Below are 22,913 nucleotides of genomic sequence, written 5' to 3'. Positions count from 1 at the left end.
GTAAGCTGCTGTATACTTGATATCTGGCATTGATAGCATGTACTGAACTGCATTTGTCCTGATGTGTTAAAGATGATTTTGGAAGTAAAGACAACCAAGTGTTAACATCAGTAATTGGTGGATTTTGGTATGGACAACATGGCATGCCGTAACAAAAAAAACAAAAAAAAAAAATAGGAAAGCTGAAGGGCGCACGCTCTGTAAAGTATGCAGCATGTACACAGAGGGGCATTGTTTATGTAACTGAAGGGATGCATGCTGGAAATAAAGAGGGGGAAACCCCTACGGTCATCAAAGTCAGATAATGCTGTCTGTGCACCATTAATGAAAGCAAAGGTGTGCATGATCTGGAAATTCCTTGGTATGTACACAGAGGAGCGTCGTTTAGGTTGCTGAATGTGTGTGCACTTTTGACACTGGTCCTCTAAGTCTAATACTACAGACTGCCTGCTATAAACACCAAGGGGTGCAATCCAAAACAGTACAAATGGGCTTCAACTGACACTGACATCAGTCAGAAACACCACATTTCACAAAACAGAGGCAAAGTATCAGTTTTATTTACAGAACAGCCGATGAGATCAACACTGCCAGGCACTAATCCAACAGACTACCGTGTTTCAATATGTGGTAGCTGAGAACTCAGGAGGCTGTTTCATGCTGTAAGTGATAAATTTCAGAGAGGAGGTGTAGTGTACTTCAAATAAATTCACTGTACAAATTAAAGGACCTAAAACAGTCAATAGGCACGATGGAATTCTGAGTTTTGTAAAACATGAAGGCACTCTTGTCAGGGTGCAACATTTCAGACTTCCTGATGGCAGCACTCAATGCTGACAAATGCAGCTGCCAGAAAACACATAAACAGTTTATGGTTTTGTAAGTGTACTCCACCAAAACCCTAAAAACCATAATAACACACATCTTTCCTGAGCAAACAAGCTATTCCACCTCTGACATCAGAAGACATGATTCCTGGATGTAAGTGGCTCTCAGGATAGGATTTAGTTTTATGAGTTCCAGACAAAAAGGCAATGTCTCTGGGGAAACAGGACCAAAATTAAGTAAAACTATATAAGGTCAGACAAAATAAATGATCAGAGAGAGAAGTCAAAATGAGAATCTCTTGAGCGTCTGCTAAGATCTTCTTATATAATACGCTACCGTGGCTGTCCGTTTGTTTGTCCAGGATTTTAAATCATTAGTAGCTTACAAACTGTTTGATCTATTGACCTGTAATTTGGTACACATATACTATGTGATGTCTACTATAAGCTTTCGGGGTGATGATTGACTTCCAAGGATACTCCTTGTTTTATTTTATTGTAGAATCAACTCTGAGCAGCATCCAGCAGGTCAGCCGTGCAGCTCATGCATATGGGTGCCATTCTACTCCCTAACACCTTTGCCATCACCTCCCCTACCTCTTCATATCTTTAATCATTCTTGAGGCAGATTGAAGACTTAAGTGTCAGTTTCAGTGAAAAATTAAAGAAAACTTCCTTATTAATTGCAACACAAACACTGACTTAATAAGTTTTAATGCAAAAAGATGCTTACAAAGGAAGAGAAGAAACGGGCCACTAGGGTGGAGAAAAGAAGAGCTGCTCAGGAAGCAGCAAGCGCATCAACCTCTGAGCAAATGAATGTTAAATGTACAGAGAAAGAGTATGAAAACTAGGAATGTTCAAGTCAAGTGTATTCACTGCACGTTATCGTGCAGTGTGTCATTACTGGTTTCAAATAATATAAGACAAAAGCTGCCAAGAATATTGGAACACATATTGCATGTTTTCTGACCTTCATCTGCTTATAGAACAACAGGATGATCTAGGTAGTATGGTGTGAATTGTCCCACTTTCTTTGCTCTTGTTTATAGCGCTAGCTATGTTTAAAGATTAAAACTTTTTAAACCTGCTTTTACTGACTTCAAATTTGCTCGATTCTACTGCGGGCAGCTGTGAACTGCACTCTTTTCTTTTGGGTGTCCCCAAAGCCTTCTTACACTAAAGCATGTCTTGCACAAGCTCATGTCCATGAACTGAAAGGCAAGTAAAACTGAAACAATATAAGATTTTATTAAAAATATAAAAAATCACTTATATTAGACTGAGACTGGATAGTTTATGAGTGAACAAATAAAAAAATGAACTTCTGCTGTGGCACTATATGTATTGTTAAATGTGCATTACTGTATGTGACTATACATTAGGCACGCATAACCAAAAACCCTGACTGTCAGCAGGTCAAAAAGACATTCCCTTTAGCTAGGATGGAACTTCAAGCAAAGTGAGATGGGCAGGATGTAAATAAAAATAATATCATAAGCAAATAATAAAACTAAGCCATTGAGATCACACTTCATTTATATATAATATGTAGCATATTACAGAAACTCAATAACTGAAATAGCTGTTTGCAATATCATTTTAAAAGAAGCTAGAATATGATTACAGGCATTATAAAGCAGTTACCTTATTTGATTCTTTACATATCCAGGCATCATGTTTAAATTTTACCAGAGGTAAACTGGCATTTAGGAGCAAGCTGGTTGCATATTAATGTAGCCAAATATTACTTTGGTTCACATTGTTAAAAGGAATCCCATTTTAATTCTACCTGTTCTTGAATTCTTTCATTTTTGAAAATATATTTTTTATCCATTAGGAGCCTGATAAAAATGCTGAACACTAGAGATTCACTAATGAACATTTGTAGATGTGTCTCAGAACATCAAATACTCCCCTGGAGCCAAAATATGGTTATCATTAAGGATATAAATAGATGCATGGCACTTCAAGGCAACATAAAGTGTTTTAGTCATAATAAATCTGCCTCTTCACCTTTGCTTTGCACTAAGGAACACATTACTAAATCTAAAGGAAAATGTAATGCTGTACTGGGCTGGGTTGTACTTTAGAAAAATATGTTAAAGTCTAAAATGTTTAATATCTATTGACACATTAGCTCTCTCAGATGCCTCAGAAAGACTCGTATATTTTACATGACCAATTTTATCCCAATCTTTAGTCAAATTGTGATGGTCCTATATATGAGGGTCAACAGATTTTTCTGTACAAGTGAAGTCCAGGTTATGATTGGACTGTTCCTGGGCATTGATCTTCTGTTTTTAAGAAAATGTTTAGTTGATTTGGTTAAATATTTTGGATTTTTGTTGTGTTGTTGTGTGATGGTGAAATCCTTCATTACTTTAGAGACCCAGCAGAGAGCTACAGGACTGGTACAAAATACCATGAAAATCTCAGCCATTAGTTCTCCTCTCTATTTTGGCCAATATCTGGTCATTGCTGATAAGAAGAAACCCATAGTATTTTGGATCCACCACCATGCTTGACAGAACATACTGGGTCCTTTGGGTGATGAGCTGTGTTGGCTCAGCATCAAACATATCTTTGGATATAAGGCCATAAAGCTGTAAGTCTCATAAAACCGTAAGAAATTATAACCTATGTTTTTTTGGAAATTGAAGGTCAGTTTATGTAAACTTTATATGAGCTTGGGTTTTCTTTTATGTGACATATGACATGTGTAAAGCCATCCTACTTACAAAACAGCTGTAGCATTCTGGCAAAGTGCTTAATAGCATGGACAATTATTGCAATAAACTCTCATAAGACTGCTGTTGGTCTCTTGGTATCCTTCACTACAGGATTTCCCCAAGACTAGTAATCAATTTTAAAGGGATAACCTGATATGTGTAGTGTCCTGGTAATCCCATCTTTCAACAATAACATAGCCATGATCTCCAGAGTGTTTCTGGTGTATAGAATGTCTTCTAAATTCTATCTAAAACTTCCAATAATAAGATCCCATAGCTCCTTATGGATCATAAATAAATCTATCTATCTATAATAAAGTACTATAAGGACAATTCAGCTTGAACAACTGAAAATATTTAGGTTCAATTTAATTTTCTGTTTGCAAGAAGTACAGCAAAATTCTTATTTGTGTTTGAACTCTCACATAAAGGCAAGCATCCACCAACTCATTTTGTAATCCACTTATCAAGTTCAAGAACAAAGCATTAAATAAAAAGGAAGAATTCAAAAAGAGTGTAATGCAACATATATTGTCACTACAACACAGATTTGCTCATGCTGAATATAAAGTGAATATTCCAAACAAATGAGTCTTCAGCCCTTACTCTATTCTTTTCTATCAATGTGAAAAAGAATCAAATGCTTGCAGGATATTTATGTTAATGTTAATTCTGAATGACATGAATAACACACAGCATTCTCAAATTTGGTAACATGAAATGTAAGGCGGGAGACAACCTTGGACAAAGTGCCAATTTGTTGCAGTATCTGTTGATGGCATGCACACACACACACACACACACACACACACACACGCACACACACACACACACTTACAGCGCCAATGTAGAATCAACAGTAAAACAAACACACAGACCTACAGGTGGTGAGAAAAAAAATCAGAATGGGCAAATTCCATATAGACACAATATCCATGAGGCAGTACCACTACTCACTGTGCCACCATGCCACACTAAATAACATGAATGTAGGAGGAAAACGTATTGCAAAAGTTGACTGAAGTGGATATTCAGTTAATTATGTGGGTCTTTTTTAAAAAAAAAAAAAATATGATACTGTAAATATTAAAAATCAAAGTTAAAATTTGACCGTGTAAAAATAAGCATAAAAGTAAATGCAGTTGTACTTCCATCAAAAGATCAGTTTTCACTCTAGAGAGTTCTTGGAATGAAATATAGATAGATAGATAGATAGATAGATAGATAGATAGATAGATAGATAGATAGATAGATAGATAGATAGATAGATAGATAGATAGATAGTGTTGGAGGTGGCTGGGGTGGTGACCCGGCCGGGACGCCCAGGAGGACCGGAGGAGGGCTTACGCCTTCCCTAAGACCATGTGGGGATGACTGCCCTGGTTCCTTTGGGGGCCACGGGTACAGAGCTTTCAAGCTCTACCCTGTAGATACCCGTGGTCACCGCCAGGGGGCACCCCTGTGCCTTTGAAGCCCTGGACCTCAGCACTTCCACCATACCTGGAGTGCTTCCGGGTACACAGCCGGTGCTTCTGCCACACAGGGCGGAGGTCACTGGAGGACACCTGGAGCACATCCGGATGCGTATATAAAGGGGCCGCCTCCCTTCATTTGATGGCTGTCGTCGGGAGGAGAAAGACGAGGTCTTAGGAGGAGGCAAAGAGGCGGCCTGTAGAAAGTCCAGGACTTTGGGAACTTTGGGGTTGTGTTGCACCTGTGTAAATATAGACTTTGGTAATAAACGTGTTGTGGGTGACATTAACGTGTCCACCCATCTGTGTCTAAGCCGGCTTCCACAATAGATAGATAGATAGATAGATAGATAGATAGATAGATGCACCACACATCTATATTGCATGATATTTTAACTATATCCATTTGAAATGATAGCTATAAAAATGTATACACATTTTTTTCAGAAGTATTGTCAAATTTTGTGGGAAATAATACAGTTAAACACTGTAACAAGAAAGCATATAGTATTTGTTTAACTTGTGAAGGTGGATTTACCGAACAAAGAGCTTTGACATTTTTTATATTTGATAATTTGCAGATAGCCAACCAAAAAAAAAAAAAAATTTATATTTATTCCAATAGGAGTACATTCGTTGTATTATATCTGCGCATGCAGAGTATATCTTACATCAAGATTGTTCTGGAAAATAATACTTTGAGACATAGTGTCACATGGGGAAAAAGACAATGAAACACTATCCACTAATATTCCCATAACTGCATAAAGGTACACAGACATATGAATCCACTAAAACTCCATACTGTTTCTTATCTCCCAACGTAGTAACATAGCTTTCAATCTAGCTTCCCCTTTATTCAGTACTAGCAAAATACCAGCGCTTCACAGTGGCGAAGTACTGCTTTGAAATTTTTATTAAGAAGAAAAGTAAACCTTTTTAAATTGAGGGAAAATATACCAATAATTATTTGTTAAGGATCTCTTTGTATACCACGTTGTCAGTTCAGCACTCCGGGTGTAGTATGACCAAGCTGTGTGAGCTTACTCTTAAGGATGCAACGTATAGTTGGCCATGTGAAAAGCAATCTTCCCTCAAATCAATGGCAACCTTTTGTAGGGTCTGTCCCTGAGACTTATTAATTGTCATCGCGAAGCAGAGCCTTACTGGAAATTGGAGGCATTTGAATTGAAATGGGAGATCAGAGGTTATAACGGGGATGCGAGGAATAAAAACTCTTTCCCCTGAGCAACTGCCAGTAAAAATAGTTGCCTCAATTAGGTTCTTTTGCAGGCATGTGACCTGAAGTCTCGTGCCGTTACAAAGTTTCGGTGACTGTAAGTTTTTCAGTAACATTATTGGTGTCCCAACCTTCAAAATTAGATTATGCTCAGGAGTGCCTGGAGGATTCAGAGTGTGGAGAAACTCTAGTGACAGCATATCTATTAACTTGTGGATTTTTCTGTGAGTATTTGGCGGCAGCGTCACAAAGTTGTTTCCGCAAGACCACGTTAGTTGCGGAGCTCAGCTCGGAGCGAAATGAAGTGAATGAAATGAGGTGAATAGGATGGGAGATGATGACGTGACTCCCCCACCCGCCTTAACTCTCAATCCCTCCACAAACACACAAACACAATCTCTCGGATCTCAACTCTCCTTTATATAAATCAGTAAAGGAGAGAGGAATAAACACTAAGGAAAAAGAACGGCAAGACCACGTCAGCTCGGAGCGAAATGAAGTGAATGAAATTAACTGTCCATCCCTCCACAAACACAGTCTCTCGGCATGACAAACGCCAGTGGCAGCGTGTCTATGAACTTAATTTAAAGTTAAGCTTTACACCTTGCTTTCCTATTCGTTTGCATAAGCACAGTCCTTCACCAGCAATTTTAACTCCATTACAGCAATTTTAACTCCATTACAAAGTCATCAAAAGTCTCATTTATACCCTGCGTCTTCTCATTAAACTTGTATCTCGCAAATATCGTATTCGTCGTAGGCATGACAAATGCCAGTGGCAGTGTGTCTATGAACTTAATTTAAACTTAAGCTTTACACCTTGCTTTCCTATTGATATGTCCTCAAAGGCTTGTTCAGCTTCAGAGGGTTATTCCTCTCTTACTGCATCAATAAACAGCTTGTCTTCCTCTTTATAGATAGATAGATAGATAGATAGATAGATAGATAGATAGATAGATAGATAGATAGATAGATAGATAGATAGATAGATAGATAGATAGATAGATAGATAGATCTGAGACATTACACACTGCATGCACGGGTTTACCTTTCCCAGTCCTGCAAACTTTAGCGAATTGGTTCAATTTACCACATTTTTTACACTGTCTTCCTTTAGCTGGACATTGACTTTTTCCACCGTGTGCTTTGTTTCCGCAGTAGCTGCACTTATGAATATGCTTGTATGCGTCACTCGCTTCATATTCTTTTGCTGCCTTCTCAATTGTGTAATGCATTTTTTGTTCAGTGCTCTTTGGAGCTCTTGCTTGTTCTCTGCGTACTGCGTTCACAGTCAGTTCACGTGAGCAGCTTGGAGTACATGCATCGAAGGTTCTCAGCTGTGCTTGTGCTATCTCGTGTGATCTTGCGATGTTCATGGCTTTATTTAATGTTAGCTAAGACCCGGCACTTAAAAGTTTCTCTCGCACTTTCGCTGAGTTTGTGCCAAACACTAGTCTATCCCTAACCATCTCATCTTCATTTGCATAAGCACAGTCCTTCACCCGTGAATATTTAGCGGCAGCGTGTCTATTGGATTGCTGCTGACGGACAGCCTTATATGGGCAGGCACTCAATTATGTGGGAGGCGTGATGATGCGGGACACAACTCCGCCTCACACAGCGACCGAGCTGCAGGCTCGTAAGTAGGTTCCAGTTGTACGCATAGAATTTCGAAATGAAACCTGCCTAACTTTTGTAAGTAAGCTGTAAGGAATGAGCCTGCCAAATTTCAGCCTTCTACCTACACGGGAAGTCGGAGAATTAGTGATGAGTGAGTGAGTCAGTGAGGGCTTTGCCTTTTATTTGTATAGATAGAAGAAGCAGCCAGTGTTACACAGCGAAGTAAATTTTTTTTTTAGCTTTTAATTTTAAGTCTGCTTGTCTGCTAGTCTGGCTTCAGTCTGTTCTGGTGTTTCACTTGCTGTGTACCAGCACTGTCGTTTAAACTGTAGTAAAAAAAAAAATTTAAACCTCAAAGGTACCTCCCTGGTCAAACATTTGGGTTGAGCCATAATCTATAATCTTCCCCTAATCAAATAAGGGGGGTATGCAGATTTTGGCAGAGACTGGTTAACGGTGTGGATTTGTTTACCGGACATACAGTACATATACACACATGCACAAATTTTAAGCTTTACAGTATATATTAAATGTTAAGGTGTTTGAATTTGATACACCTTGCAGTTCATCACCATGCAATATCACAACAAAAGTAAAATGTCAGTAATCAGTTCGTATGATACCTCATATAATCATTTTCAAAACCACTATTAACAACTTTAGTTGATTCTTTAAGGAAATTTCAAAAATATGGGCCAATATGTAAGTGATAGACCGGACAATGCACAGTTCCATAAAGAAATTGTTCTCTAATAGTGCATTTCTTATTCAAAATCACTTTAGACTAGCTTTTAGGCTCCAGGTTTATGTCCAGCCAAATCACAGCGGTGTCCTTTCTTTTAGAAGGCTGCAGATCATCTCTGCATACTTAAGCCTTCCATTGCCTCAACTCCAAGGCAGTACTGCCAATGCTTGTCTACTATTAGAGCGGCAGACCAGGCTCTATTTTTTTGCCTGCTCCTATAAACTGGCCTCTATCACTGAAAAGATCTTTTGTATACTCTTGCCTGCCCTTCCCATCCTCACTGTCTTTCTTGGTTGATCAGGCATACTTTGTGACTTCCAGATCACCGGCCCTCTAATGTTCAGAAGGTAAAATACATACATCTACATACACAGCAACTCTCTTATTATTATTGCATGATTTCTTTAGCTTGTTGCACTTTCAAAACAGCCAGCACATGTACAGAGAATTCTGCTCCTGGTGGCTCTCTTTTCTACACACTGACATGATGAAGAGCATTACCACTAGTAGTACAGGCTTGTTTCTTTTCCCCAAACAACTTGGAGGGCCTTACCCCTGACTTGCCACCCTTTACAGTATGCAGACTGTACAGTCTCATTCAATCCATCCTTCACTATAATCAATTCTGTTTGCTGAGAGAAGGGTTGCATTGTAAAACAACATTTGGTAAAAAACATGCATGGTGAACTACATAAACTGTAATTTATTCCCTTTAAAAGCATTTTGCTAAAACTTACCAACTTACCAGCAGAGCTAGTTGAAACAAGTCAAGTAAAGAAAAAAAATACACAATCAAGTTCTCACCAGGTTGTGAAATAATAAATTCCACATAGAGAGCTGAAGCTCAACACTCATGTTATAGAATAGTAACTGTGGCTGTCTTCTCATCACCAGAGTTTAAATAGTTTTTCACAATACAGAGAACGGAGAAAAGAATGATGCCCTGTTGTGTTTGGCTACAGTATGAGCTAAAGTAGCATTGTATATCAGCATGAGCAGTAACATGGAAAGAACCTGTAAAAAAAAGTCCTGTATACAGTCAATGAAAATGTAATTGTTTTCTAATCAAAGACTAAACCATTACCAGATAAGAAGTCAGAACACATGTAGGTGAGAAAATGCAAACAACAGGCATGCAATCAAAAACACTACACTCAATAGCCAGGTAACCTAAGCATTAAACGGCTTACACAAAGGCTAGAAAACTAATATAGTCTGGCACATAGTGAATGTTCCTGTCCATTTCCCATGCCACTCTGATTGCATGTCTATAAGATAAATAGTACTGTTCCAATCTGGAGAAGCCAGGTGTAAATAAGATATGAAAGGAGAAGGCCAGGTCCACCCAAGGTGAAAAGAATATAAGTTGAAAAGCCAATACACTATGAGCAACTCTTCCCAACCAGATAATAAAATATATTATCGACAATCCCCAAACAGGATCTGGACACACACAAATGTTTTCATTACCAGATATACATTTTTGAAGTAATACATACATAGTAAAGGTATAATTATAACTCCTGTTAAATACTTGGAACAAATGCATATTGTAGCAACCCGGCAGTCCGCGCTGGCGGAGTGACGCCTTGTGGGTAAATTATGTAAAATAGTTGTGGGGAATTCATGGGAAATTTATGTGAAAGTTATTGTGTGTAAAGATTAACTAAGTTCGTAATTGTCTTTCCTGTTGTAAATGTTATATGTGTTTGTGCGCAGCCCGGTGGGGTGGGTTGGGATATCGCCGTCCGGGTTGTAAAAATGTAAATAGATACCGCCGTTAAGAAATGTCGTTTTGTTGTTGACCTTGACAGTGGTTAAGCGGATGAATTTGAGCTTTGCTTCTGGCTATCTGTGAATAAAGAGATACAACAGGACAGAGCTGTTATTCATTGCTAAGATTTCATCTAAGCAATTAATGCCGAGACACTCGGAGTCGTGCGGTGTATGGGACACGAGTGCTCGCTACTCAAGAAGCTGGGTACAGCTGCGTGCTGCCGAGACTCGTAGTCGTGCGGTGTATGGGACACGGCGCCGTACTTAAAGAGCTGGGTACAGCTGCGTGCCTAATGCTGGCAATCCGCTAGCCGACAGCTTGGAAGAGGTGCACGGTGAAATCGGCGAAAATCTTCAAGACTCGACCACGGGTCGCTACATTGGTGTCAGAAGTGGGAGACCAGGCTGTTTAGAAGACGCCGTCATGGAACAGAGTCTTGAAGAAGTAGAGCGTGCCATCTTAGAGAACAGCGTTACGTTAAAGCGCCTGATCAGCGGAGCTGTGCGGAGAAAAGAGGCAGACCGACCTGATGGTGCCAGTGTTCCCCGGACAGTGTTGCGATCGTCCAAGCACGGCCAGAGTGGGTCGTCGGCAGCCACCGCGATACCCCAGGTTACCAGTCGGCCGGTCCTCTTCTCGGTCACCTGCTAAGCTGCCGCGATACAACGGATTGACGCCCTTAGAGCCCTACCTTGCACAAGTGGACCTGGCGCGACACACAATGAGTGGAACCGCGAAGAAGCTGCGACACACTTGGCCCTTGCCTTGGAGGGTCCCGCACTACAGGTACTCATTGATCTGACATCAGAAGAGTGTCGTGATCTTCAGGCTCTCACAGCTGCTCTCACCAGTCGCTTTGGACAAAGAACTTCAGCAGAATGCAACAGAGACAAGCTGACTAGCCGGCGCCGGCATGAGGGTGAGAGTATAGGAGCCTTTGCCGCTGACGTCAGGGTATTGACACGAAAAGGTTATCCTACCTTCTCGACAACAGTGAGGGAAGAACTCGGACTTCATGCTTTCCTGCGGGGCCTCACACCAGAACGTCTTCGCCAGCATGTCTGTCTATCATCACCCCGAGATTTGAGCGAGGCAATGAGAGAGGCTGAGCGGGTCGAAGACATACTACAGGCGGAGTCACCGGCAAAGCGAACACCACGACCGAGTCGATTAACCAGAGCCGTTGAGCGAAGGGTGGAAGGGGACCTGTCTGAGGTAATGGAGGTCAGCCGCGCCCAATCAACATCCACCCCCCGACAGAGACAACGAGTGGACTGCTGTTTTCGATGTGGAGAGCCAGGACACTTTGCCAGGGATTGCCCCGCCCCAAGTCCGTTACCTCGTACAGCATCACCGCAGGGAAGCGACATCGGGTGAGGCCGTGAGGGGCCCTCGCTCCGTTTTCAGCACCCTCAACAAAGACTGCTTCAAAGTTGGGCGCTGTGGATTTTCCACTGGACTATACCTGGACTGCACTATTGATGGATGGCCATGCAGTGCCTTAGTGGACACGGGGTCCACTATTTGTTTGCTGAGAAAAGGAGTGTTGCCCGAAACAGCTAGTCTTCTTCCGAGGGCTGGACCCCACACATAGCGAACTACGCATGGTTACGGGTGACGGACAGTAATGCCCGGAAAGAAACTGTTATCTGTGATGGTAGGGACGAGCCAGACCAACCACGAATTCTGGCTTGCAGATATAAAAGATCCGTGCATTATCGGGTTGGACTTGTTGGCCGCTGGGGAGCATGTGTTGATGTCTCTAGGGCCGTCCTTTGCTTAAGTAATGAGACTGTGCCGCTCCAAACGGGCGGAACCGTCCTGGAAGGGCTGCTGGCTTGGATTTGCCTGAATCCGGGGCTCACCGGCTCCCGATCGTTGCTCAGGAGATGCAGAGGCTCAAGGGGATCCTCAGGAGAATGTTGCAGCTCAGACCAGTGCTACCCAACGGTCTTCCTCACGCGACCACCCATCAGCTGAGACCGTCGCCGCTGTAGAGGAATTGGGCCGTCGAAGTGGGGAACATCTGAACGCGACACAGCAGGGGCAACTTCAACAACTTTTGAGAGACTATGTGGACGTTTTTGCGGCTCGAGAGGAGGACTGTACTAGAACGAATTTAGTGAAACATCACATAGACACTGGCCATGCCGCTCCCATTCGCTTGCGCCCCACCGATTGCCTCTTGCGGCGTCAAGCTGCCGAGGAAATGATTTGTGAGATGGCAGCCAACGACGTCATTGAGCCTTCGGACAGCCCCTGGGCTGCACCAATGGTCATGGTACGGAAGAAAACGGGGGGTTGGCGCCCCTGTGTGGACTTTCGAAGGTTAAACGAAGTCACTCGAAAAGACTCGTACCCACTGCCACGCATCGATGATGCACTGGATTATGTGACTGGATCCTGCTGGTTCAGCACCTTGGACTTGCGCAGTGGGTATTGGCAAGTGGAACTAGCACCAGAGGACCGACACAAAACCGCATTCACCATAGGGCAAGGGTTGTGGCAATTCAAAGTGATGCCGTTTGGGCTGTGTAACGACCGCCACTTTTGAAAGACTGATGGAGAGGGTGCTGAAAGACATTCCCCGAACCCGGTGTGTGGTCTATCTGGACGATTTGTTAATCCATGCCAGAGACTTTGATCAGGCTATTCACAACTTACGGGAAGTCTTGACGGCCATTCGTAGCGCCGGGTTGCGGTTGAACCCCGCAAAATGTAACCTCCTCTCCCAACAGACTCAGTTTCTGGGACATGTGGTTAGCGAAAGTGGAGTGGCTACCGACCCAACAAAGGTGACTGCCGTGAGCAACTGGCCCCACCAGCCAACGTCACCGAGCTGCGGAGCTTTCTGGGCTTAGCCTCATACTACCAAGATTCGTGAAAAACTTTGCAACTATTGCTAACCCCTTGCACCAGCTAACGAGTAAGGGCCAACAGTTCGAGTGGACGGAGGACTGCGCCGATGCCTTCCAACAACTCAAAGCTGCTCTTACCAGTGCACCTGTCCTGGCATACCCTGACCCCAACCAACCCTTTATATTGGACACGGACGCCAGTAATGTGGGGGTCGGCGCAGTACTCTCCCAAAAGGGGGAGACCGGAGAAAGAGTGGTGGCCTACTATAGTTGCAGCCTCAGTCGGCCGGAGAAAAACTACTGTGTTACCCGGCGGGAACTATTGGCAGTGATCTTGGCAGTGCGACACTTCAAGCCTTACCTTTTGGGCACTAAGTTCACGATTCGAACTGACCATGCTAGCCTTACATGGCTGTTAAACTTCCGGCAACCTGAGGGCCAGGTGGCAAGGTGGATAGAAATACTTCAGGAGTATGATTTCGAGGTGCAACATCGACCAGGACGGCAGCATGCAAATGCTGATGCCCTCTCCAGGCGGCCATGCGTCCTCGATGACTGCCGATATTGCAGCCGGCAAGAAGAAAGGGGTATGGGACCCTCGTCAGCAGCAGCCGGGCTAGAGGACACTGATGGGGCAGAGGAACCATTCACCATCGACCAGTTAAGGCAACTACAAGCAGACGACCAAGTGCTGAAGGAGGTAAGGGGCTGGCTGGAGACCCAGGAATGCCCGATTGGCAAACCGTATCTTCCCAAGGGCCGGAACTCAAGTTGTTACATTCGCAGTGGGGCAGCCTGGAGTTGCACGATGGTGTGATTACGAAGATGGCAGGCACCAAGAGGGGGTACTGACCATTTGCAACTTCTGGTTCCCATGGCTTTACGCACAACGGTCCTCCGTTGGGTTCATGGAGCAGCTGGATCTGGGCACTTTGGAAATGCAAAGACAGTGCGTCGGCTGCGGCAGCGATTCTATTGGCCCGGATGTCGACAAGATGCGGAGATGCACGTCCACTGCTGTGACGCTTTGCACGGCGCAGAAAGGACCTGGTCAACGCTCTCACGCGCCACTACAACAGTATCTCGTCGGGCTCCCATGGAGAGGATTGGGGTAGATGTGCTGGGTCCTTTCCCTACCACAGAGGCCGGAAATCGTTTTGTTTTAGTGGCGATGGACTATTTTACCAAATGGCCGGAGGCATACGCCATTCCAGATCAAAGTGCCTCCACAGCCGCTCAAAAACTGCTGGACGAAATGTTCACTCGATTCGGGGTGCCGAATGAACTGCACAGCGACCAGGGGCGGAACTTTGAGAGCCGGTTGTTTAAAGAGGTGTGTCAGCGGATGGGGGTGAAGAAGACCCGGACCACCCCTTCACCCAAAGCGATGGACTGGTAGAACGGTTTAACCGCACCTTGGCGCCCAACTTGCGATCCTCACTAGTCAACACCAGAGAGACTGGGATCAACATTTGCCTCTGGTCTTGTGGGCGTATAGGACGGCTGTTCAGGAATCGAGTCAGTGCACACCGGCGGGGCTGATGTTCGGAAGGGAGATGCGCACGCCGGTGGACTTGGTGTTTGGCTCACCCCCTGAGCCTGAGCTTGCTGGCGGTCACGAAGCGGACTATCTCCGGCGATTGAAAGAGCGACTGGACACTGTACACCAACTGGCCAGAGAGGCCCTAGAGGGAGCTGGAGCCCGCCAGAAGCGGGCATATGACACTCGGGCGCATGGTCCAACCCTGAAGCGTGGGTGTTTTGCCCCCAGAGGAAACGGGGGTTGTCCCCAAAACTGACGCACCATTGGCAGGGACCTGGAGAAATTTTGGATGCAATTTCGGACGTGGTTTTCCGAGTCCGAATGCCTGGACGGGGCAGACGGGTGGTGCTGCATAAAGACCGTTTGGCACCATACCACCCATTGGCCCCAGCACCAGAAAGACTTGAGAACCAAAGCAACTCTCCAACATCCACCCTCGGTGCCGAGACAGAACTTGACAGTCTCAGGACTGAGCCTGGCACGGGTGATGAAGAGTCAGGCAGGCCCAAACGTGTCCGCCCGGCCAGGACATTTATCAGACTTTGTTTGTGAAAATTAGGGTTGTGGGGACACTAACCCTCTTGGGGGGGGGCTGTGTAGCAACCCGGCAGTCCGCGCTGGCGGAGTGACGCCTTGTGGGTAAATTATGTAAAATAGTTGTGGGGAATTCATGGGAAATTTATGTGAAAGTTATTGTGTGTAAAGATTAACTAAGTTCGTAATTGTCTTTCCTGTTGTAAATGTTATATGTGTTTGTGCAGCCGGTGGGGTGGGTTGGGATATCGCCGTCCGGGTTGTAAAAATGTAAATAGACACCGCCGTTAAGAAATGTCGTTTTGTTGTTGACCTTGACAGTGGTTAAGCGGATGAATTTGAGCTTTGCTTCTGGCTATCTGTGAATAAAGAGATACAACAGGACAGAGCTGTTATTCATTGCTAAGATTTCATCTAAGCAATTAATGCCGAGACACTCGGAGTCGTGCGGTGTATGGGACACGAGTGCTCGCTACTCAAGAAGCTGGGTACAGCTGCGTGCTGCCGAGACGCTCGTAGTCGTGCGGTGTATGGGACACGGCGCCAGACTTAAAGAGCTGGGTACAGCTGCGTGCCTAATGCTGGCAATCCGCTAGCCGACAGCTTTGAAGAGGTGCACGGTGAAATCGGCTTGAAAATCTTCAAGACTCGACCACGGGTCGCTACAATATTAACATGGTAGTTGTCACTGCACTTTACTAAGCAATTACAATACAGGTAAGAAGAGTAAAAGTAAAGGACTTAATTCCCATTGTAAACAGAAACCCCCCGCATGCATATGCATATTTAGCTTTGCTAATTTCTGTTAATGTCTAGGTGTAAAAGTGTAACACAGCCATAAATTGAAAATACGTACAATGGTTATAACTTGTTTAGGTACAGTATAGCAAGTTAAGACTACCACATGCATGTGCTCCAACACTCAAATACAACGTAGACAAGTACAGGATGTTTACAGACAAAAACCACTCCCTCTCTGCAGGGTTAACACCCTCTTTCCTGATTGGACCCAGGTTGGCCACTTGGCTACTTTCAAAAGTTAGTACTGGAATAGAAGTCCGTCTTTGCTAGAGGGACCAAACCCTGGTCACATGAGGATTACAGAGGATCACCACTTTCAACATATTGTATATCAAAAAAAATCAGTTAGGTTAATTTTTAAAATTCTTTTTCTAAATATTTACCATCATATACTAATAGAAATACAACATGTATTCAAAGTAACAAATTCATTCAACTTCTACAGAATTAGAGTGCAGTATTTATGCAAGCTATCGTCTCATCTAATGATAATGGAAATGAAACACACTAAAGCTAAAACTCTTAACTTGAAATGTTCTGACAAGCATAAAAGATAAAGCCAAAAGTAAATTAAATGCACTTTTTTTAAAATATTGATGTTGGAGAAGTTTTGATTTATTAACTGATGACAGCTTCTAAGAAACACCATTTGCCATGATTTACAGCATTATTCTTTTATCTATAGGGACCTAGGCTTAAATTTAGTTCACTGAGAAACTGACATTTTGGCAAATGAATAATTCATTTTGATTTGCATTAGAAGTCCCTACATGCATGATTTAACTAACACTCTTTGTTTCAAATGTTTCTAGCTGCCACATGGACTAATTCATCTTTGTGCCTAGAAGAAGAGACACTTAATTGGGCTCTTCCTGCAAACGTTTCAAGTATATCAACAAGCAGTACTTGTGACACCTGTGAGAGTGATTTGTAAAGCTGATCCAAGTGCACTCTAGTAGTCGTAGTAGTGGTAGTAATAGTAGTAGTAGTAGTAGTACAGAGTACTCTGAAATTAATACTTGCATGTCAGGTCTAAGAAGGTATAAAGCAACATGAAATCCAAACACAAACTACAAAACAGTCCCTTTTGAAATGTTTCTTTGAAAAAGTAATAATTCACAAATAAAAATGAACCATACACAGTGTTTTCTCTTATTTGTCATCATAAAGTATTCCTCTGTTCCCACCTTGAGAAACAGATCGTACGATGACTGGTTTTTCACTACCAGCAACGAATCCAAATCCTTGCGTGGGATCGCGATGAATTCTAACCTGCCGGGCTGTGCCAGGAGTCAGACTGTCACTTTCCATGTCATCATCATAGCTCTCTTCTTGCATTACAGGACTGAAACAATAATGGCAACAATAATATGAAGGAAATGCAGAGCGAAGAACAGCATTTGAAGAAGAAACATGACAATGACTTGAATGAAATGAACCTAAAATAAAGAGGTTCCATAATGTGAGACTAAAATTAAAGCTATGAAATAAAGTCAGAGGTATCAGAGCCTCTCCCACTTAACGCCCATAACCCACATTCTAGCCTGCTATTGTCAAGCAAGGTAATACTTCAGGTCAAGTGTGCGGACACATCAGCCTTTTCAAAAACAAAGGTGAATTCTGTTATTCCTAAGTTATTAATACAGATCTTTAGATGGCAAAAAATCCTAACTCACTTTCTTGCATTAAAATAAATATAAATTATTTTGGTTTTCCTTGTAATAGGTTAATATGTGTTCTTTGGTTTGTAAATTTGTCTCCCACCTATGACAAGGGACAGACAAAATTGGTAAATGGAGAACAGTGCTGACCAACTGCTATACCAAATTAGACATCATTTCAGTTCTAGGCAAATTTCTAGGTCATTGAATCTTATGAATTTACTATACTGCAACAATGAAACGTAAAACATACTTTGTGTTTATGTGTGTGTTTTTAACCAATAGTTTATTTAATGTTCAACTGTAGCTAACCATTAAAGATGTCTTAAGTATCATTAACTGTGCATAATATACAGTATTTGTAATGAGGAGCACTGCTAAAGTCAGCAAGTCATTCAAACAGCAAAAAAAAGAGCTGTGAAATACCAGCAGACTGTGATTAACAGTATATCACCTACCCGGGCTAATCATCTTCCCACCTAGGCTCCAGCGTTCACACAACACAGCAGAAAGTTAGCTCTAATAGATATTGCAGTGAAAAAAGCCAACATCTGTCTTTGAAATTTCATTATAAAGCCACTAGTTATTTGCACTTTATTTTTTGGTAATTGTCATGTAGGTTTAAATTTGGGGTAGAAGCAATGGTTGCTGTTTTTGTTTAACAAAATCTAAAAACAGGCCAACTAAACCTTTTCATTCAACTTTTTTTATATAATACACACTACAGTCTTTAAAATATCTTAATCTTTTTCAGATAAGGTTTAATTGTACTCCAGCTAATAAAAAGGTTATAAATATGATGAACTTACTATTTTTTCAGGTATACCAATTTAGATTTTTCTGTAGTTCACCTGACTTTAATGGTAGAAAAGACTCAAGAGCCGGAAAATGCTTCACTGTTACACAACATCTCTTGTGGGAGCAAATTCCCATAGGAGAAGGGATTGGCACCTTCCACGTGAATCTGTCTGTCCATCCTGGTCCTGGGCCATCCCCTGAACAGAGTCGGCGTAGGGGAAATCTTTCTCTTCTAAGAAAGACTAGATGTGTTGTAAACATTCACCTGAAGATAAAAATATGACAATTATGGATTTTCTTTTTATGTGCCTCCAAATACCCTAAGTATACAGTACATCCTGTACTCCATATACACCATCAGAAATTTAACTAAGAAAAGACAAAATAGAATATATTGACTTTATTTGGTCTAAACTGTTACTATGGCCATTAACAAAACTCATTCATGCAGAAACCTCTTTCTCATTGAGCTCTTTCATCAATGTCCGCCTACTTGAAATATTGCATACCTAAGTATTTGTAGTTTAAAAAAGTCTGCGTTGCAGAAATGTCCCAGTGAGAAGCACAGCTACAACTTTAGAAGCAGTTGATTTATTAATCTTAATTTTACAATTTCTTATAGAACAGCACTCAAAAACTGTATTTGTAATGACCTATGGCCAGACCTTCACAGTTAGCCAAGACTTCATTTAGTGTTCATAGCATAACACCCTTGTGGTCATCTACATAAGCAAGAAGTTACTTAATCACAAGAATGGCATTTTGATAAAAAGACCACCTGAAATTCAAACGTGCACATTGTTGTGGTTTTAGAGGGATCCTTTTGAGCCATTGGTATAATGGTAACCGTTGCGCTCTGCTAAGGTCACATTTATTCAAATGACTGCAGCACCAATTTCTAATGCCAATCACTTTAAAAACTCTTTAAAATAAATTGCTATAATCTCTTTTACAATTTACTGAGCAAATTTTACCATGACACAGCACTCGTTTATTAAGCTCATATTTCTCCCAGTTCCAAAGCTCTGCTATGCAATGCTAAGCTGGACTCTTCCGGAACTATTACATCTACTTAGTGGAACTGTCTCTCCCAGATGTCTGCTCAAGATGCTCTGTCAGTGTTAAGTATGCAAATTGCCCCTGAAGACCGACATCACCTTGCATTAAAAAGCCGATATCCCAGTACTGTATATTCATTTATTTACAACTGACATTTTAGCAATATGAATGCAGCAGCCCTACGTAGGTGGACTGCAATTCCCCAGAACTACTACACACTTGGGTTGCTGGTGGCTTTGAATTTACTGGGGGGTTGCTGGGAAGAAGCATAATTAGGTGCTACCTTTATAAATAAGCCGAAAGACGTTGGTAAAAAAAATTTCAATCCTCTGTAAGTTTCAATGCTTCTCCTTTTTTTGGATTTATGTTCCTGCCCTGTGCCTATTCGTTTGTGTAGTTCCATATTTGTTGGATACTTCTTTGTCTGGGGAGGACTGCCAATCACTTCAGATCTTCACGCAACAACTGGACCCTGGTAGGACAAAATGTTACATTTCATTCAGAACGCTGTTCACAGGGTTTTCATTCTGCTCAGCATCATCGTTTGCATTTGTCGTACTGGACTGTGTTTGGACTTTTGTTGTGAGTGTTTACCATTAGTTGTTTTGTTCTCAGTGTTTTGTCTGGTTTCATTAGTATTTTTGTTAGTTAAAAAATGATTGCTCTTAAGTAAATTTGATAAGATTTTTCATGTGTGTGTTGAGGATTCATTGTCTGTTAATTGCTTTTTGCCCTCTTTATTACATGTCTCTGTATATGTGTGAGCCAGTTTAAGGTTGGGTTTGTTTCTGTGGTCTCCAAAATAAAATAAATAGATTGAGACCATTGCTAAATGGTGATTTCAGTGTACGCAACTGCCATGTTATGATCTTTTGAATTGTGTCTATCAGTTCCTGCAGCACGGGTGTCAAACTCTGCTCCTTGGCTGCAGGATTTTGTTCCAGCCAATTTCTTAATTAGAAGCCAAATATTGGGACTGTTTCTTTAGCAGGGAGTGCATCCATGATCACTGAAGTGAAAGACGCAGTTTGATAAATCATAAATATTAACCCATAAAACTATGAGAGGCTGACTACATGTGATAACTAGGCACTTATTTGCACTAACTGCAATTATTTGTGCAAGATATTATGAAGTATTATTTTTATTATGCAAATGTATTTGTTAAAACACAAATATGATTTGCTGGCACATGAGTTTTTTTAGCACCTTGTTGCATTCCAACTGCTGCGCTAGGTGAAGTCGCACGCTTAGACTATCCATGTGCCTCTCAGTTTCTTCTGCTTGTAAGAACTACCTGTACGTCTCCCCTGGAATTCTCCTCACCTTGACTTCCCTGTTGCTCTTTTAAAGCACAAGTATTGTGCATTAAATCAAACCACTATAAACACTGTAAAGGTATTTACACACAAGAGACATCCAGCTTAACAGTTGGGGAATCAAATATGGAATTCCTTTAGCACCTCACAAATCAAAGACCAATTTAAAAATCACTGCAGGTGCAGTAGAATTATGTAAATCGGACAAGAGAAGAAAGTCGAACGAGACGAAACAGACAGCAGTGAACAAGAACGCCTATGATCGAGATGTTTGTTTGCGCAAGTATTGTGGATTAGCTGTTTGCCTTTTGTCACAACATAATGGTGATGAACTATGAGTTGTGTTGCTGATATTGGACAGAACAACACAGAATTCGCAATGATTGAAATTGGACTTGAAACTCAACAGAAGTAGCCATGGCTTATCCTCAACTAATGCCTCCCACATTACTCAACCTCACGACAGTAAAGGTATATTTAGAATATAAAATGTGGGTTTAACCCCAACTTAAAAGGCAACTGATAAGAGAAAGAAAAGCGTTTAAAGGCAAAAAATACAACAGTGCATCACTGATTTATGAAATGTGTTATATTACCCTAGGTTCTTGTCCATAAGCCGGACTTGTGTATAAGCCGGAGACCAAAAATCATACGAATTTTTAAAATAAAATCTTATCATAGATAAGCCGGACTCATGGATAAGCCGAACGTACTATAACATATAACTAATAGAAGGGAGGGAGGTCAGTTGTCTCACTCGCACCCATTTAATTTCTTTAAGGGGGGAGAGAGTGTGAGATATTGGCGTCTCTCTCACTCCCCGCATGGCGCGGTTGGAGCGGCCGGAGCGCGTTCTTTCTGCTCTGGCGCGCGAGTCAACACGCCAGAGCGGTCATTTAAATTGTGATTTTGTAAAATTTTTGTTTTGTGAAATTTGTTAAAATGGATAATGTAAAGAAGACTCAAAAATCTTATCCCAATCATCGAAAACTTGAAGCGGTGAGCTATGCCGAAAAGAATGGCAATGCGGTGGCGGCTAAAGAGTTCGGAACAGACAAGTCAAACATCCGGCGATGGAAAAAACAAAAGCCTGTTATAAAAGCAATGCATCCGAAGAAGTGCTGCCGTTGGTCCCGAGAAGAGTTTTGGCCGGAATTGGAGTCACAATTGCCACTGATAGTGAAGAAAAATCTGAAGAAGAATCTGAAGATCAAATCGACTCTGATATTCCAGAATCTTTTAACGAGATGTTTGATCTCTTTAATACTAAATCTGACGAAGAATCTGATGGCTTTGATTAATAAAAATTAATTTTTAAAAATGTATAACTTTTTTTAATAAATTGATTTTGTGTATAAGCCGGACTTATGTATAAGCCGATATTCTATTTTTTCATTTTCACAACTTTTTTCCTTAGATAAGCCGCGGCTTATAGACAAGAACTTAGGGTACAAACTGTCAGGCACATTGGTATCCCAGATATTAATAATTAGAAGCACTGGTATAGGAGAAACGGTGGCGCAGTGGTAGCGCTGTTGCCTCGCAGTTAGGAGACCCGGGTTCGCTTCCCGGGTCCTCCCTGTGTGGAGTGTGTCTGCATGGGTTTCCTCCCACAATCCAAAGACATGCAGGTTAGGTGGATTGGCGTTTTCTAAATTGGCCCTAGTGTGCTTGGTGTTTGTGTGTGTCCTGCGGTGGGTTGGCACCCTGCCCAGGATTGGTTCCTGCCTTGTTGGCTGAGATTGGCTCCAGCAGACCCCCGTGACCCTGTATTCGGATTCAGCGGGTTAGAAGATGGATGGTATAGGAGATTTGGTAAAACAGGTTTTCACAGCCTCACGGGTGAGAAAAATACCTTTGAACAGACATTTGCTGTTTTGTGCATATATTTTATGTCATGGATAAATGCTGTTCTAAAAAGTCAAAA

General features: G+C 42.0%; 1 protein-coding gene across 6 annotated transcripts in view; it reads right to left on the bottom strand.

Annotated features, from left to right (window-relative positions):
* The window catches only part of frmpd3 (FERM and PDZ domain containing 3), a 781,596-nt gene that overhangs the window by 120,591 nt on the left and 638,092 nt on the right, over positions 1–22,913 (bottom strand). For 5 of the 6 annotated variants that reach the window (XM_039765859.1, XM_039765862.1, XM_039765860.1 and 2 more), the window contains 2 exons: positions 18,762–18,873; positions 17,337–17,494 (listed from right to left, as the gene is read on the bottom strand). In XM_039765859.1, coding sequence (XP_039621793.1) covers positions 17,337–17,494; positions 18,762–18,802 — 199 coding nt within the window. In that variant the 5' untranslated portion in view covers positions 18,803–18,873. Of the gene's footprint in view, positions 1–17,336; positions 17,495–18,619; positions 18,874–22,913 lie in introns of all 6 variants that reach the window. The other variant, XM_039765863.1, reaches the window with a different exon arrangement.

This window comes from Polypterus senegalus, chromosome 10, assembly GCF_016835505.1.
Source record: "Polypterus senegalus isolate Bchr_013 chromosome 10, ASM1683550v1, whole genome shotgun sequence".
Lineage (NCBI taxonomy): Eukaryota > Metazoa > Chordata > Cladistia > Polypteriformes > Polypteridae > Polypterus > Polypterus senegalus.
This window is presented reverse-complemented; position numbering and strand designations above follow the sequence as displayed.